Genomic DNA, 18,579 nt, shown 5'->3' with positions numbered 1-18,579 from the left:
GGTGGTTGAAACCATTGCATTGTGGCTGTACAAAATATTCGTTTGTGTATACAAATACAGTGCACATGTATATTAGGTGTATGAATTTTGGATAGATGAAATTTGATATTATGACTACATAAAAGAAGACATTAAATTAGGCAAAGACTTTAAAAATCGAGCACACTAAAAGAGTTTGTATCAATAGTAGTTTTGCGTGTACTAATATAATTATGATGGGTCATTTCCACACAAAATTTAAACAAACTTAAAAGTTTTGAATTAAATTAAACTGAGTGATAGGGATACTTGGTTGAACCCAACGGGGATCGTTGTTATCATTAAAAACTTATCAAAATTTTAAGACTTTATGTAGGAAAAGAACACTATACAAATAAACTGCCTTTATATGTACAATTATGTATCTTTTTTGGTGTGAGATTTTGTACAAATAACAGTGCTCATTGAATTCTTTTAGTTAGGAAACCATAAAATGGTTGAACCCAATGGGGTATAGTCGTTTTCATTAAAAATTTAACCTTACGGAAAAAATGAACACTATAAAAATAAATTATCTTTATGTGTACAATTATGTGTCTTTCTCGGGATGAGATTTTGTACATATAACACTACACATTGAATCTTTCATTTAGGAGACCTTTAAATGGTTGAACCCACTAATAGGGTATAGTCATTCTCATTAAAAAGTTTACAAAGTCCTACCATTGAATAAGATAAGAAAAGCATTAAAATGCCTTACGTAGAAAAGAAAACGTTTAAAATAAATTGTCTTTACGTGTACAACTATATGTCTTTCGCGGTGTGATATTTTGTATAAATAACACTACATATTGAATTTTTAATTTTTCAATCAGGACACCACTTAATCTTTGCACCCAATGAGGTATAGACATTGTTGCTAAAAACTTTACCAAAATGAAGTATCAATTCAAATACTGATTGTAGAGGTTAAAAACTTTTATACGAGTATGAAATAAAGAAACACTTATAAATGAAACTGCCTTTACATGTACAATTATGTGTCTTGCTCTTTGTAACATTTTGTATACATTAAAATGTACATTGAATATCAAAGTTTCTTAGATGTGTTAATAATGAGATACTGACCACAATTTTCGCTCTATGAAATTGACAAAATATCATAAAATATCAAAATATAGAAAGTCATTTGGCATGTGTTACTTAAATGGTCGTGCTTAGGTAGTTCACATAACACGGTAAATGGTTATTTCCAATACGCTAATCATTTTCAATAATTGCTTGACCAATTCAACGTTCATTGATACCAGAAAACACACCAATTACTGTTAACACAATAACACAGTAACAACAAACTTAAATGGCTTTCTGTGTACGACTATCTATTTTTTTCTTCATAAGATTTTGTACACATGGTCATGGTCATGGTCATTAAATAAGGCACAACATTTGGCTTTCTACGTACAACTATCTGTTTTTTTTTCTTCCTAAGATTTTGTACACAGTCGTGCCCATTAAATTAGGCACTTAACTTTCTTTTTCTTCATATGATTTTGTTCACATAGTTGTTCTCATTCAATTAGGCACAACATTGGTTACTCCCTAATGTGCTATTAATTATTAATTTAAGGCTATCTTCATATCTCAATGTGATTAATGAACGTAAGTGTCTTTTTGTGTACAAGTATCTGTCTTTTTTTTTTGTAAGATTTTGTACACATGAACATGCTCATTAAATTAAGTAGTTCCCACAAGTTACTCTCATTATACTATTAATTTTCATTAATTGCTTGACTAAGTCTACCACTAACAAACTTATATGCACCTCACTACGCCAAAATCAATATTATATGCACCTCACTATGCCAAAATGCTCAATAGAAAACATTTTTTTTCTAATAGGTAGCATTTTATCAAACAACTATAACAATCAATCAAAAATCTAACCAAATATTTTTTTATTAGCAAAAAAATTTATTAATAATAGAGCACTTGGGTACTTTAACCCTTATACAAGACTATTTACAATATATATATATATATATATATATATATATATATATATATATATAAAGAAGAACACAACAACAAATCAATCAAAACACCTGAGTTGTTCTTCTAATAAAGTTTCTACGTTTTTCCACTTGTGGTCCCTCTCAATGCAAATACCATATGCCTCCTTCCTTTCCTTGCATCCATTGACGCTTTGTTGTTGTAACTTCATATTAATCGTCTCACTACAACATGTTATTGATATCTTCATTTCAACCTCAATCAGTGTTAATTCACTTATCTATATTCGTGCGCATCTTAAGAATTAAAGTTAAGGAAGGTTGAATTGTCGTAGACACGGTCCTTGCAAGGTAGAAAAACACTTTTCAATTATCTATAGGGTGAATAAATACCCTGGGTTAACTCCAAGAGAAATAACAAACTTAACTCCATTTCTATGTTACTATTTTCTTTAAAAGATACTAGACACTCATACAAAAAATAATAGAGTACAAACTACCTAAAACCATAAAATTTGCATCCAAAAAAACACATAATTTATCTTACACACAATCATGAAGTAGTAACATAATGATAATAAATCTATTCAGAGTATCACATAGAAGCATGCTCTAAATTCATTAATAGGTAAATAAGAAACTTCCTAGACAATAAGCAAAAGGCCAATCTGGCAAGCCTCCAAGCAAACAAATGCCTAAACCAACTCTTCCAAGGTCATTATAGTCCTCTTTAGACAGAAAATTTAATTCACCAACTTCTAGCATTAAATAATGTCGATCAATTGTCCATTAAAAATGTTACTCGCTGTTACTCAAAACCCATTACAATTATGACACAATCAAACCTATAAGCAAGACCTATAGAAGCATGTTGTAGAAGCTAGATAGTACTACTTTCAACACCTCTCCCTATATCAATAGATGGTGTTAGGAAAATTTGTTATGTATCTTACATGTGTTGTAGTGATTGGGACAACACCAGAGGGATCCATAAAAAAATGCTTATCATCTCGAAGATCTGTAGACAAATCATGCACTTTTAGTTGCCAAATCATTCCAACTCTAGATATGAATTGGCAAAAAATGTTAAAAGCAACATTAACCACAGGTAGAAATTTAACTGTGAATCAATATCCAAGCAAGAGTAGAAATTGTGGTGTTTGTTATGTTCCATCAATAAAAAAATTACACAAAACTTTTATGAAAATTGTACTGATTGCCTTTTCTTCAAACAGACCATATCAAATTAGAATTCACACAAAAACATTTCATACTTTAAGTCATTACAAGAATAAAAAAACTAAGAAGCAAATGTCACAAAAAATGCAACAAATTAGAATATACATGATGTGATTGGGTAATAAATAAATTGATACAATGCGTCTTTTGACGTTGAAAAAGGAAAACTATTAGAGCCTTTAAATAAGCAGGAAGTTCTTACAGTAACATATCATATTGGCTAAATAATAGCATATGCCAATCCGTTCAACAAAAGGTGGGGTTAAATGCTTACCTAACTTGGTTCCAATGCAAATTATTGGAACATCAGGGACATAATACCTTAGTTTAGGGATCCCCTAACAAAAGAAATAAAAAGAAAACTTCATTACTTATATTATAATAAGTGCACAAATTGATTTAATGGAAACCATCTTAACTAAATTTTTAACATGGAAGAAAAAAAAAACAAACCTTCTTAGCAATATTTTCATAGCTAGCCTTGCTTATGAGAGAAAAGGCAAGTTAAAAACATCAGCTCCGCGATAGCTCAAGGGTCTTAGTCTATTATAATCCTCTTGACCTAAATCAAACAATATGTTAAATCACAATAAACAAACACTATGCAGAAAACAATACTAAATTCCACATAAACTAAATTAGTAGCAATGTTACCAACAATATCCCATAAACCCAAATTTACGGTGATTCCATCCACAATGACATCATCACCATCAGATATCAGACAACAATAAAAAACCGAATGACAAAAACCCTAAAAATAAACAACCAGCAAAATAGAAATAAAGGGTTCAATGAACGACACAACTACCACACCATGCGATTGATAAGGAAAAGTGAAGAACTTACCTTCACCAAACGAAAAACTTTGACTGTTTTCGGTGGATGAGATTTGAGCGACGATGAAGGACGGAAAAGAAAGGAAAATTGTTGAACATTGAGAGAAAACTTTAGTGCAAATGAATTTCCTTACTTTACTTAGGGTTGGGCGACCACGAATGAGGTAAACAATTTCCTTTGTTTCACATGCACCTCATGACTTCCAGACTCCACCACTAATTCCAATTACCACATCATAGGAGTTCAAAATAATTGAAAATTGAAAAATGTAATGACATATCACGTGAGACTTTAACAGGTAAAATAAAGGTCAAATTTTGAAAGTCATTTTATCATTATCCATATTGAAAATATTAAAAAGCATATTTTTCTTACACGCAACACAAGGTAAATATACAATTAAGGAAAGGTTCACATGAAGGGGTTCCCCATGAAAAGCATATCATTTCCTCTTATTACTAGAAATGAATGATGATCCTTGGTCTCCAAGCTTTGTTGCGTCCTCCTTGTTTTTCGTAATGGTTATAATTTTTTTTTCAAAACCTAACTAAATCGCGAGAATCATAATCATAACAATAAGGACTCACAATTAAAATAAAAGATAAAAATAAAAGGAATAATATCGATAATAGACAAAAAAATGTAATTTAATTAAAAGAAAAACAAATTATATACTCTTTCTCCCGTTTGAAAGAAAATATAATGACAACTTCTCTTTTGAAAATAGTAAAAACAAATACAAAGAGAACTTTAAAAGAAAACTAACATTCTCTCTTAATTTTTTTTCTCAAACACCAAAGCAAAATGAAAGAAAAGGAAAGGACTATGGGATGCGTTCATAAGGAAACACCTGACTCCTTTTATAACATGAAAAGTAAGTCCAAGGTAAGTTTCAACCAATGTGGGACTTCTCAAGGTAAGTTCCTACCAATGTGGGGCTTATCTTCTCACACTCTCCCACTTGAAGAAGATTTTGATTAAATTAATCAAATCTTCACACCATACTTTATTATTTGCCATCATGTTATTAATTCTTCTGATAAGTCGTCGTGGGATCAAACTCGCATAAAGTTGCCAATGCTAACCAACTTTTTCATAACATTTTCTAGGCTTTCATTGGTGTGAATCTTCTGCATATCCACACTCGCCTCCTCAACTACTTCTCGAAAAATGTGATAACGTAGACCTATGTGCTTTGTCCTAGAATGAAAGGCAGGATTCCTTGCAATCTGCAAGGGACTTTGTCCCAATATACAACAAGCTTTTGATGTTTGTACTTGAGTTCCTCCATCAACCTTTGAATCCAAATAACTTCTTTACAAGATTTAGTAGCTGCCACGTACTCAGCTTCTGTATTAGACAAAGTTACAACAACTTGTAACTTGGATAACCAACTTATTGAACCTCCTACAAGTGTAAATATCCTTTTATTAATATCACTTTCAAAATTGGAATCGACACAACCCTTGACAACTAATTTTGATCCTTCAAAACATAACACAACATCTAAGGTTCATTTGGTGTATGTAAGGATCCTCTTAACAATACTCCAATGCTCTCCACCCGGATTTGCCACGAACCTACTAACCAGCTCCACTACTTGTGTAATGTATGGTCTTGTATAAACTATAACATACATAAGGCTATCCATCGCCAATGCATATAATACTCAAGACATCTCCGTACTATCGCTTCACTACTATGACTCATACTTGAGGATAACTTACAATTGATAAGAAATGAGGTAGAAATTGGTTTGCAATATTGCATGTTGAAGCGCCACAAGATTTTAAATAAGTAATTCTTAGTGAATTTGCATCCCTAAAATCTTGTTTATTGGTCCCAAGTCATTCGTATCAAACTCCCTACACAACTTTGCCTTTAATTCTTAGATTCGAGCTTTGTCGAGGCCAACCTCTAATATGTCATCCACATACAACAAAATGATAAAATCATCCTTACCAAACCTATTGTAATAAGTACAATGGTCTAAACATAGTTTGTTGTAACCAAGGCCAATGAGGGAATCTCTTGCACGAACACTTGGGCGTCCACTTTAAATCGTACTTGTTCAACTTGCAAACCAAGTTTTCTTGTTCTTTAAAGCCTTCTGGTTGAAACAACATTTCATCCTTACTAATAATAACCTAATGGGTAGTGGGTGTTAGTATTGAAATGGTGATTTAAGCCAAGAAGGGAGAAAGGGAGGGGGAGGGGTTGAATTGGCTATATAAAACTTTTTTGAAAGCTTAAAACCCTTTTTTATTAAATCAAATAGACCATAAAATTTGAATGTAAGAGTTGCAGGATAGTACACTTTCAATTGGTCAAAAATAAATAGTAGATTAATATGTTCATATACCTATGAATTAGTAGATTAAAATTTCAAGACAATACGCTAAAAGTACTGGGAAATTATGCATAATGAAGATTTCACGAATTTCACTCAAACATTATACTTTCACACACAAGATTTGTTCCAAATAGTATTTCTAACAAGATTGCACTATCAGATTACACAAAAGCGCATTTAAACACAACAAAAAATGATTTGCTTGGTTTTCTTGAGATTTTAAAATAATTGAGATGAAGAAAAGATAATTAGACAATTGTTTTTATACTGGTTCACTCAATCATAAAGCTACATCTAGTTTACAAAGACAATCTGAGTTTGGTTTCACTATTATCAAAAGTTTTACATATCACAAAGAAGATTACACTTTTGAACAATAGAAAACACTAAGATTTTTTACTCACACAAAAAGCTCAACTACAACCCTATAAGAAACACATTTATAGACCTGAAATCACACAAGGAACACAACAAGAGGCACAAGAACTATAAAACCTAATGTTGGTTCTCCCTAGCCAACCATACACGATTTCTTCAAGCTCCAACTAAGCCAAAAAGCCTCCAAGATCAACCAAGATCTTCAATCTTCAATATGCAGCTGTGTGATTCAAAGAGAAAGAGTTTTTCAGTGATGAATGACAGGTTTTCGCACTCAAAATCGTACCTCAACTCTATAAAAGACAACTTATATAGTCTGGTCTTAAGTGAAATCAATCGGTTGATTTGTCAGTATAATCTGTTGATTTCACTTGACTTAAGTGAAATTAGTTTATTGAAAAACAATTCAACTGATTGAATTCATTCATACAAAAAAACTATATACAACAAGGCTTTTAACCTGTTAAAACCCATTTTAATAGATTAAAAAGAACATACTAAGACTAACAAGACATCTAACCTATGTCATATAGCCTACGAATATGGTACAACATGTAACCATCATATTCTAAATATTATTTCCAGATTTAATACAATAGAAACATGATCTTTGAACGAATCTTCATCAATCTTCATCAACCATATGTCATCTTCATGCACTTTGCTTTATCAAATCTTTGCACCAAGCTTGCTTGTGCTAACAGTGGGAGCCCACAAGTGATACCACTTCACATTGTTAGCATAGTTTAAGTACTCAATTCTTTTCCTAGTTTGAAGCTCTACTCATGCTTTAAATTTCTTGAATACTGGAACACATTTGACTTCCTCTTGATAGGGTACACCCATAATCTCCTGGAGTAATCATCAATAGACAAATACTTTACCCCTCTTAGCGATAATTCCATTAATTCCCACACCCGTCGAAGCCCCTGCTTGCTTTAAAATTTCCACCCTATCTACTTTGTTCTTCAAGAATTCAGTTAAGGTTGAGTCTGCCGAATTTGGGCCCATGTTGACCTTCTGTATAAGCACAGTCTTAACCTTTGGTCGGGGTCAACCCGTCTCGACCTTCGACTCGGACGAACCCATCTTGAGCTTTGTTTTGGGTCGATCCATCTCAGCTTTCGACTCTAACTAGCTTGTCTCAACCATCAGCATGAGTCAGCCTGTGTCAACCTTCGACTTGCCTCGACCTTCGACCCAAACACTCTCGATCTTTAGTTGGGGCTGACTTGTCTCGACCTTTGACTCAAGCTAATTGATCTCAACCTTGAGCCCTGACCAGCCCGTCCCGACTTTCAGCTTAGGTCGACCTGTCTTGACCGGGGTCAACCCATCTTGATCTTTGGTCCGGAGAGCCTATTTCAATTTTTTGCCAAGAGAGCCTATATCAATTTTTTGTCAAAAACGACTCTACTTGACCTTTGATCTAGACCAACCCCGACTCAATATATGATTCAAGATGAAGGTATTCTTTTTAAGAGTTCATTAAAGTTATGTAGTGGAGTCAAATCCACATTAGCCTATAGGATATGAGACCTAGAGTTTTTTTATTGGTTCCCAATTTAGGAACTTCCTAAAAGGAGACTTATTCAAGAGTGGACTAAGACTAATCCATAGATTATGAGTGAAATTAATAGTTTTATTCTTTACATCCATAGATCTCACTAAATCAAATCTTTGCCTTCTCCCATTAAGCTTCCTGTTAGAATAATGATCAGGGTCACATTGCTCAGCCTGAAGATCACACAACCAATGATCAATATGTTAAAACTGTTTTTACACATTCTGTTATTACGTGCATCACTTAATCTTTGTATATAAGTTTGTTTCCCTTTTCCTAAAGTGAATCAATAAAGACTCATTTAGTATCTTTCCACACAATCATTTTTCTTTCTCTCTCTTTCCCTTTTTCTCGTGTTTCCTGCTTTCTTTCCCAGGATCGCCGCAAACCCATTTGATTGTTCTTCCGCGCTGCATCAATTTCGTTCTTCATATGGAATACAAGTTTATTAAGATGGTATCAGAGCTCTTCTTTTGAAGAGCTCTGTTGTGCATCTTTGTTTGTTTCTTTCTTTCTTTTTTTCTTCTCGCTTTGTTTCTTTCCTTCGTTTCCTTTTTCTCTGCCATGGTCACAGAAAGTGAATTCAAATCCATAATGCTTGCTAATGATTTCAATGACCCGCATAATTTTCTTTATCTTCATCTCAATGAGAACCCGTCCCTATCTCTTGTGTCACTTGTGTTGGAGTCGCAGAACTACCATTCATGGAGCAAATCTTTCGCCACTACTCTTAGCGCCAAGAACAAGATGCAATTCATTGATGGCTCCGCTCCTGAACCAGAAAAGACAAATCCCACGTACCAGGCTTGGAAGAGATACAACAATATGGTTGTCTCTTGGTTAACACACTTGGTTTCATCTGGCAAAGTATCTTGTGGATTGAAAAATCTGAGGAAATATGGAAGGATCTCAAATCTAGATTTTTTTTCAAGGAAATTTGCTACATATATCTGATTTACAGCTAGAAGCATCTTCCCTTAAGCAAGGAAGTTCCTCTGTCATAGAATATTTCACATGTATTCGCGTTCTTTGGGATAAACTCGATAGTTTTTAGCCTGATCTGATTTGCAATTGCTCTGCGAAGTGTTCTTGTGGTCTCACTAGTTCTTTTCAACAAAGAAAGATTGAGAATCACACTATGCAATTCCTGAGAAGTCTCAATGAGCAGTACAACAACATCACTTCTCATGTCCTTATGATGGATTCAATCTCATCCATCTCAAAAATTTTCTCTTTTGTGGTTAAGTAGGAAAGGCAGATTGGAGGGAATAGTGTCTTGAATGGAACCAAGATCAAGATCAACAACACTATTGTTACTTACAGGTACTGCAAAAAGGCTGGTCATAGTGAATCTGTTTGCTTCAAGAAGCACAACTATCCATGTAATAACAACATTGACAACAAGAATGTCAAGTATAGCAAGAGGGTTTGTTCTTTTTTGTGGTCAGAATGGTCACATGATTGAAAATTGCTACAAGAAGCATGGATTTCCACTAGGTTATAAAACAAATAATAAAGGTGGTAATGTGAATAGTGCAGACACGAATCAAGAAGGAAAGATTGATTCTATTCGAGAGGGTCATGACTTCAAATTATCACAGCAATAGTACCAAGCATTAATGACTCCGCTAAAACAAATAAATGGTAATGGCAGTGAAGTTGTTTCTGCCAATCAGGTTGGTTCCATTGTCTCTTGCAGTGTAGAAAAGGGTAAGAATCTTGTCTCTTTAATTCGTTTTAATTCTCATAATGATTGGATCCTTGACTCAGGGACACGGATCATATATGATGTTCCTTCTCAAACTTAGTTTTTTTAATCGTATTTCTCCTATAAATGTTAATATGCCTGATGGAACCAAAGTCCAAGCAACTCATTCGGGTTCTGTGAAAATTTTTGGAAATTTGTGTATTGGAAATGTCCTCTTTGTTCCCAGTTTCTCATATAATTTGGTGTCTATTTCTAGACTTGTTTCCCATTCCAACTGCATTGTTACTTTCACCACTAGTGAATGTTCTATCTAGGACAAGAAATCCACCAAGAGGATTGGTACATCTAACATTCAGTCAGTCTGTACGTGATCAAGGGTGAAATCCATGCCAGAAAGGGCCTTCTTGCTCAAGTTTGTACTAGTGCTATTAACCATGACATTTGACACATGCGTCTTGGCCACCCGTCACATAAAAGGATAGTTGTTCTTAACAGAAAATTTCCCTTCATTTCTCTTCCTGTAAACTCTGATTGTGATGTATGTCACTTAGCCAAACATCAAAAATTGCCTTTTCCTAATAGTACATCTTATGTTGATTCTATTTTTGATTTAGTACACATGGATATTTGGGGTCCTTGCACTGTTAATTCCATGAATGGTGACAAATATTTCCTTACTATTGTGGATGATCACTCTAGATTTACCTGGTTGTATCTTATGAAAAGCAAAGCTAAAACCCGCATCCATTTAATCAATTTTGTCTCTATGATTCGGTTTCAGAAAACTGTCAAGATAATTAGGACAAATAATGGTTTAGATTTTAATATGATATATTTCTTTAAAACTGAAGGAATCGTCCATCAGACCAGCTGCATTGAAACCCCTGAACAAAATGGTTTGGTTGAAAGGAAACATCAACACATTATGAATGTTACCCGTGCTTTACTATTTCAATCTAACCTCTCTTAAGACTTTTGGAATTTTGCTGTTTTATATGTTGTTGCTTTGAAAAATTATTTGCCTACTCCCTTTCTTAAAAATTCCACTCCTTTTAAGATTCTGTATGGCAATGCTTTTGATATGAACAACTACATGTTTTTGGATGTTTGTGCTATATTTCTTCCATCTCTCCCAACCGAACCAAATTGGATCCCAAGGCTCGGATAGGTGTATTTCTTGTGTTCAAACCAAATGTCAAGGGGTATGTTGTGTATGATTTAAAATCTCATTCCATTCATGTTATGTTATACTCTATGAAAACAAATTTCCTTTTAAAAACATTTCTCATGAAGATTCTATTGACAAAATTACTACACCTGTTCTTGATTATGATTTTGATCTTACTATCCCTAACTGTTTGAGTGATAAAAGTATTTATGAAAATAACGAATTGTAGGATGAGAACACTAGTGACTCTACTAGATTAAATAATGGACTTGATATTGATTTTGGACAAATTGTTGATTCCATATTAGAACAAAATCATCCTTGAAGGTCTACTAGACATAAAATTGCTCCTGCCTATTTGCAAGGTTTCCAAACTTCTTTTGCTACTAAAACTAGAAGGAAATCTAGATATCCTATTGAAGCTCACATTTCTCTTGCAAGGTTATCTCCTTCTTTCAAACAGGTTATTTGTTCCATTGATTCTCATGTTGAACCAGAATCTTATGAAGACACCTCCTGTTATGAACATTGGCAGAAAGCCATGAAAGATGAGTTAATAGCCCTAGAATAGAATGGCACTTGGATAGTGAGCCATTTACCTAAGGGAAACCGTGTTGTTAGATGCAAATGGGTATACAAGATGAAGTATAGGGTTGATGGATCCATAGAATGCTACAAGGTGCTTCTAGTGGCAAAAGGTTACACACAAAAAGAAGGTTTAGATTATCTACAGACCTTTTCACCTGTGGCAAAAATAACAACTATTAGGTTGCTTCTATCCTTAGCTTCCATTCATAATTGGCATTTAAAATAGTTGGATGTAAACAATGCTTTCTTACATGGCAATTTAGAAGAAGTTTACATGCAATTACCACCAGGTTTTATTTGTGATGATAAAAATCGTGTTTGGCACCTACATAAATCTTTGTATGGCCTTAAACAACCTAGTAGACAATGGTATTTCAAGCTTTCAGAATTTCTATGTTCACATGGTTATAATCAATCCTTTGCTGACCATTCCTTATATCTCAAATTTATTAATTCACACATCATTGCCCTTCTTATATATGTTGATGATGTAATATTGGTTGGAGATGATATTGCTAAAATCAATTCAATTACTAATCTTCTTGATCATGCTTTTAAGATTAAAAATATGGGAAACTTGACATATTTTCTTGGCTTTGAAGTTGCAAGAAGTAGCAAAGGAATACAACTGTGTCAACAAAAGTACATTACTGATATTTTGAATGAAGCCGGGATGCTTGGTTCTGCCCCTATATCAACACCCATGAATTTCTCTAGACACAAAAACAAAGAAATAGGGGAAATTCTCTTTGATCCAGCACCCTTTCGAAGGTTGATAGGTCGTCTAATCTACCTCACTCATACAAGGCTAGATGTCACTTTTGTTGTGCATCATTTAAGTCAATTCATTGTTGCACCTACCAGTCTACACCATCGAGCTTCCATGTGGATTCTTTGTTATCTAAAACAACAAAGATAGGGGATTTTCTTTGACTCCACCAGCAACCTACAATTAAAGGCCTTTTGTGATTCAGATTGGGCTAGATGCCCCAACACCAGAAGATATGTTACTGGTTATATCATTTATATTGGTAAGTCTCCCATTTGTTGGAAATCTAAAAAGCAACAAACTGTTTCAAGAAGTTCCTTTGAGGCTGAATACTGTGCCATTGCCTCCACAACGTGTGAAATCCAATGGCTCCACCACCTTATGCATGATCTTAAAATTAATCACCAGCAACCTTCCCTCTTGTACTGTGATAGTCTCTCAGCCATACAGATCGCATCAAATTAGGTCTTTCACGAAAGAACCAAGCATATAGAGATAGATTGCCATTTAATTGGAGAAAAGGTCAAACAAGGTCTCATCAAGCTTCTTCACATCAGCATCCATCACCAACAAGCTGATATTCTAACCAAGGCTCTTATATCCAAGCTAGGCCTGCTTTATATCTATGCCCAGCTTGAGGGGGCTGTCAGAATAAGGATCAGGATCACATTGCTCATCCTGAAGATCATACAACCAATGATCAATCCGTTAAAACCGTTTTTACATATTATGTTATTACATGCATCACTTAGTCTCTGTATATAAGTTTGTTTCCCTTTCCTAAAGTGAATCAATAAAGACTCATTTAGTATCTTTTCACACAATCAGTTTTGCTTCTCTCTCTTTTCCTCTTTCTCGTGTTTCCTGCTTTCTTTCCCATAATTGTTGCAAACCCGTTTGATTGTTCTTTCGCTTTCTATCAGTGCATCAATTTCATTCTTCATATAGAATACAGGTTTATTAAGACTTCCTATATGTGAAAACCTAGCACCCTTCCCAACTTTGAATTATTTTCCACATGTCATATTCATGGTGGGAAATGGGAGAAAAAAGTATGTAGAGTCGTTGTTTGTCCTACCTAGGTTGCTCTCGTAGTGGCGTTGAGACTTTCTCCAACGGTCGTGCTATTACATATTCAATTATATTCAAAAGAAAAGTATTTTACTCACACTCTTTCAACGATACTCTTCGCTTCTTCTTTTATATATTTATCACACCAAATTGAAGATGTCAAGTGCATACTTTCAATTTTTGGAGACCATTGTTATGCAGGAAGTTTGTGAGATTGTAGGGAAGTTTTGAAAAAGTGAAAATAGTCAATTAAAGTTATAGATTTCGGAATTGAAATTAAGATAACCGAATTTAAAATGGTTAAAATGATAACTTCTTATGCCCTAGTCTCTTTCAACGATTATGAGAAACGCGGATTTAGAAAAAAAAAAAAACTGTAATAAAACAAAAAAGCCGAAATTTTCATGTAGATGACGAATAAAATAATAATAATCAATATAATTAAGACATTATCATTATATATAAATATTTTACTATACTTCTCTAAATATAATCAGTTACATCTTTGAATTTAATTTATTATATTTAAATAAACATAATAAAATATTGACTTTAAAATTATAATATAATAAATAATTCAAATAAATATTATAAAGTAAATAAAAAAATTTCGGTTTTAATAGTTTATAAAATATTTTTGCAAAAAATTAATTGAAATAAATTAAATAATTAATTAAATTAAAAACAATAAAAGAATAGACAAAGTAAAACTAATTAATTTAAGTTCAAGTAATTTATTTTAATATATTCTTATTGTGAAATATAATCTTTTACTCATCCGAATTTTAGAATAATTTTACATTTTAATTTAAATTTGATTTTAACTACAATTGTATTTTTTTAATTATTTTTAATTTAAATTATTTTTAAAAGATAGTTTTGTAAATTATTTTTTAAATATATTAATATACAACTAAATCCATTCTACTACTTCAATTAAATCTTCCAAAAATTTACTCTCACTTTTCTCATATTTCCCTTCTTTTCCACGTGGTTGCATTAAGAATAAGTAATTGCAAGATGCATCGTGACTGTTAGAATATTTAGTATACAGACACGTATTAAATGCAAGTTTAATATTTTAGGTACAGTTTTCTAGGAAATTTTACTATAGGTATAGTGCTGTAAACAGAGGTCTTCTACGTAGTAATTGGAACATATTAAAAATAAAGAGAAATTAGTAAGAATTTGTAAAGAAAGAAGCACTAGCAAGTAAATAAATTGTGAAAGGTGTTTTCACAATATCGAAGAAACATCATTGATGTATTCTGTTTTTCATTATTATCATGCTAAAACTTTTAGTGCTATTATTTTATATTTTTGCTTACTTCCTAATATAAGTTTACACCGAGGAAATTATGATGAAATTTCCAACAGCGGCGTCAACTAGTATGGTTTGGATTGCCTTTCATTAAGAGAATAATATTCAAATAATACCCTTATTTAAAAAAAAGTATTATATTTTGAGAAAAAGATGGAAAAAAGTTATTTAAGAAAAGACTTAGTATTTACGTGTATTTATTATGGATACACTTTTCTTTTGAAAATCTTAACAATGAAACATCACAACTTATAAATAGTCGTAGTGTTTTATGTTAAACTTATAAAATTATTAAGAGATTAATTTATAAGTTGTTTAAGAGGCTAATACAAATATATTTTTAAATTTTATACATATATATATATATATATATATATATATATATATATATATATATATATATATATATATATATGCTTTATAATACTCACTACTACAAATTCTTATATTACATGGGAATTTTCTTGTAAATTTGTTAAAAAAATTTGCAAGAAAATGCTTTTTCCTGCTATTTTTTCTAAGAATTTTAATTGACAAGTAATTCCTTCGTGGGTAACTATTTCCTACAAAATTATAAAATTCGCAAGTATTTCTTACAAAATTTGTTGCGAAAAATGTTTTATACAAAATATTTTACAAAAAAATTAGTAGCAATTTCCTGCAATTTTTTTTTGCATAACAAAATTTATAAGTATTTTTTACAAAAAAATTTTAAAACAAAATCATCTGGAAATTTGAAATTTTTTAATAGCGACTGCCTAATAAATTTTGAATAAAAGATGCAGTGAAAAACAAAATCATAACAGAGGAAGAAAAATACTAAATAATAGTTACAAGAGACTTCCACCTATATTCGTACTTAAAATATTTTATTTTGTGAAATATTTTGTTATTACAACATAATCAATATAATTACAAGAAATAACATATTTAATTATCTTACTTCATATTATGAATAAAACTACATAAAATAAAAAAAATCACGATACATTTATATATTATTTATAAAAGAATTATAACACTACTTAGTACAGCAAGTAGATTTATGTCTTTATTACAAAGTATAATAAAGTATTTAAAAATACTTCATCAGTTTATCAATAAAATTGTTGGAAAAAAGATGTTTAGCACAATAAATAATAAAAGTATTCAGTTTTAATATAACAAGAAACAAATAATTTGATTATAAAGTTTTTAACTAATTTTGTTAATTTTGTTTTAAATCAATCCATTATTAAAATAATTTTTTTTAGTAATTTTCACCTCTACAAATATTAACATTAATATTTTAATCATTAGAAATTTTAAATTTTACAAAATAAATACTACAAGTTAAATGCTGCCTTTCAAGATTAATTACATAATAAATTAAAGTTAATTAAATTTAATAGTAATCTCATACATACGACAACTATTAGATAGACTTATTTATTTCAATCATTAACAGAATTTAAATAATATATATTTATACATTTATGCTTGTGCTGCTTCATTGAATATCTACCCAAGAATATTATAAAAGAATAGTCACTCTTGTAAAACGCGTTTGGTTGAGTGAAATAGAACAAGTGTGGGGGAAGTTAAGATGAAACTGCATATATAACAGCCATAGCAGAAGCAATGAATCATGTAGCTTGTGTTGGTTGTGGTTGATTCGTGCAAAGTGCGAATCATGGAGGGCATGCAATTGGTTTCGATAGTAGCGAGAGGTGTGGGAATTGCGTTGGCTGAGTTTGTAAAAGCCATAGAAGAAGCAAGGAAGAACAATCCCTCCATGTTCAAGAAGAGGAAAAGTTTCGACTTGGTGACCCTGGAATCCACCCTAAAGTCGATAGAACCTGCGATCAGAGAGATGGAACGTCTCAACCAGGAGATGGGACGCTCAAGGGAGGAGCTGGAATCACTGATAACCAAGATGGAAGAGGGAACCAAGCTTTTGAAGGAGTCTTCCAATGTCCGCTGGACTTCCAAATCTCATTACATGGCTGATCTGCACGCATTTGATGAATCCTTTCGTAAGCTTCTCGACACCATCTTAAAAGTTCAGACTGCAAGAGATCAAAAGGAGATGCTCCACTTGGAGCATCAAAAAGGTACACATCAATTACTGTTTCTTGTTGTTTCCATTACTACTCTCTCGATTATTCTAAAATCGTAAGGTACATACATCTATTTGTAATCAAATTTTTTAATTAACTATATTTGAATCAGCTTCACTTATATGTGACTTTCACTTTGTTGTTGTTTGATTTAGGTTTCTGGAGGTGGCTCATGTGTTTTGGCTGCAAATGAGGGGATGGATGAAAGACATGTTTTACACATTTGAAAACTTCTTAATTCTAGATTCAGTATAAAACTGAAATTAAATAAAAAACTAAAGATTTGAGATATCTGATTTTTAATGTTTTCTTTTTGCTATATGTTGCATTGTACCGATGATCATAAATTCTTGGTTTCACGTATTCTTATTTTTGTGATATTTGTATAAAAGAAATATCCTTGTCCACATATGTTGGTCGTGCTTGTGGTTGAGCAAGACCGTTTTCCTTGCCCCGTTGACTTGACTATAACAATAAGAGAGAGGTTGTACTGCATTAACTTCATTCCAGTGTCTAAAAGGTAGTGAAGTTTTTTCCTGATTGTTGAGAGAAGACCGTGTAAATTATTCTTTAGTTTCCGTACAATAATACTTTATTATAGAAAATTATTATAGGATTTTAAGATTTATTATTCTCATATGTTCACGCATATAATTACACATTCACGCAGATAAATCATAATAGGATACTAATCTTGATTCATGAGAGATCCAATAATAATGCGTTATTCAATCTTTATTCTTCAACCTCCTTTTCCCACTCTATTTCCAATCTATCTTTTTGTCTTTGTTACTCCTTTCACACTCTCTTTCTTGATGGTTTATTGTGAGAGAACCTTATGATCAGAGACAGAACCCTAATATCCTTTTATAAGCCAACGTCCATCAAGTTGGGCTGAACTTTGTTTTATTTTAGGGTTAAATATGTTTTTGGTGATGAAGGATTATCTTGTTCCTTTTTAAGATTATTGAATATGGTGTGAGTTGATTAAGAAAGCTAAGTGAAATCTCCGTTGGACATTAAGATAGCAAACTATCTAGATGTGAAGGTTCCTTTCACAAAGCTCAAGAGAAGAAGATGATGAATTGACTCAAAACAAAAAGGAAATGGAAAGCACATAAACCATAGAAAACCAAGAACAATTAAAGAAAGAAGAAAATATAAAATGGAAAGGAAAGAAATGGTAAAAATGTGAGAAACACGCCACTACAAGGCTAGGCTAGAAGCCATGGCAACCTTGAAGATGAGTGGATGGGTGCCGCCACTTGCTATGCAAGATAAGGCTTAAAAGTATTCACTCCCCTAAAATTTTTGTTGAAGTTCCGCCACTGCTCATATGTCTCCAAAAAGTGGCCAAAGTGTGCTAAAAACAAAGGAGACCAAAGGTACATAGGTACACTTGCTTCATGCCTTTTACTTTATGCTTTATGTCTTTGCTTTACTCTCTCCTCCACATCATTTATGCTCCCCAATCACCATGCGCCACGTAG

The 18,579-nt window shown here is 32.3% G+C and overlaps 1 protein-coding gene and 1 pseudogene across 1 annotated transcript; one reads left to right on the top strand and one right to left on the bottom strand.

The window, feature by feature from the left end:
* Positions 1 to 2,118: 2,118 nt before the first annotated feature.
* LOC146883228 (uncharacterized) lies at positions 2,119 to 5,721 on the bottom strand (annotated as a pseudogene).
* A 10,839-nt stretch (positions 5,722 to 16,560) lies between these two features.
* Positions 16,561 to 17,588, top strand: LOC114167462 (uncharacterized). The gene is made up of 2 exons (XM_028052554.2): positions 16,561 to 17,083; positions 17,245 to 17,588. The coding sequence occupies exons 1-2, from the start codon at positions 16,663 to 16,665 to the stop codon at positions 17,280 to 17,282; spliced, it is 459 nt and encodes a 152-aa protein (XP_027908355.2). The 5' UTR covers positions 16,561 to 16,662; the 3' UTR covers positions 17,283 to 17,588.
* Positions 17,589 to 18,579: the final 991 nt, after the last annotated feature.

This window comes from Vigna unguiculata, chromosome 10 (genome assembly GCF_037176805.1).
Source record: "Vigna unguiculata cultivar grain cowpea cultivar isolate G323 ecotype 2 chromosome 10, ASM3717680v1, whole genome shotgun sequence".
Lineage (NCBI taxonomy): Eukaryota > Viridiplantae > Streptophyta > Magnoliopsida > Fabales > Fabaceae > Vigna > Vigna unguiculata.
This window is presented reverse-complemented; position numbering and strand designations above follow the sequence as displayed.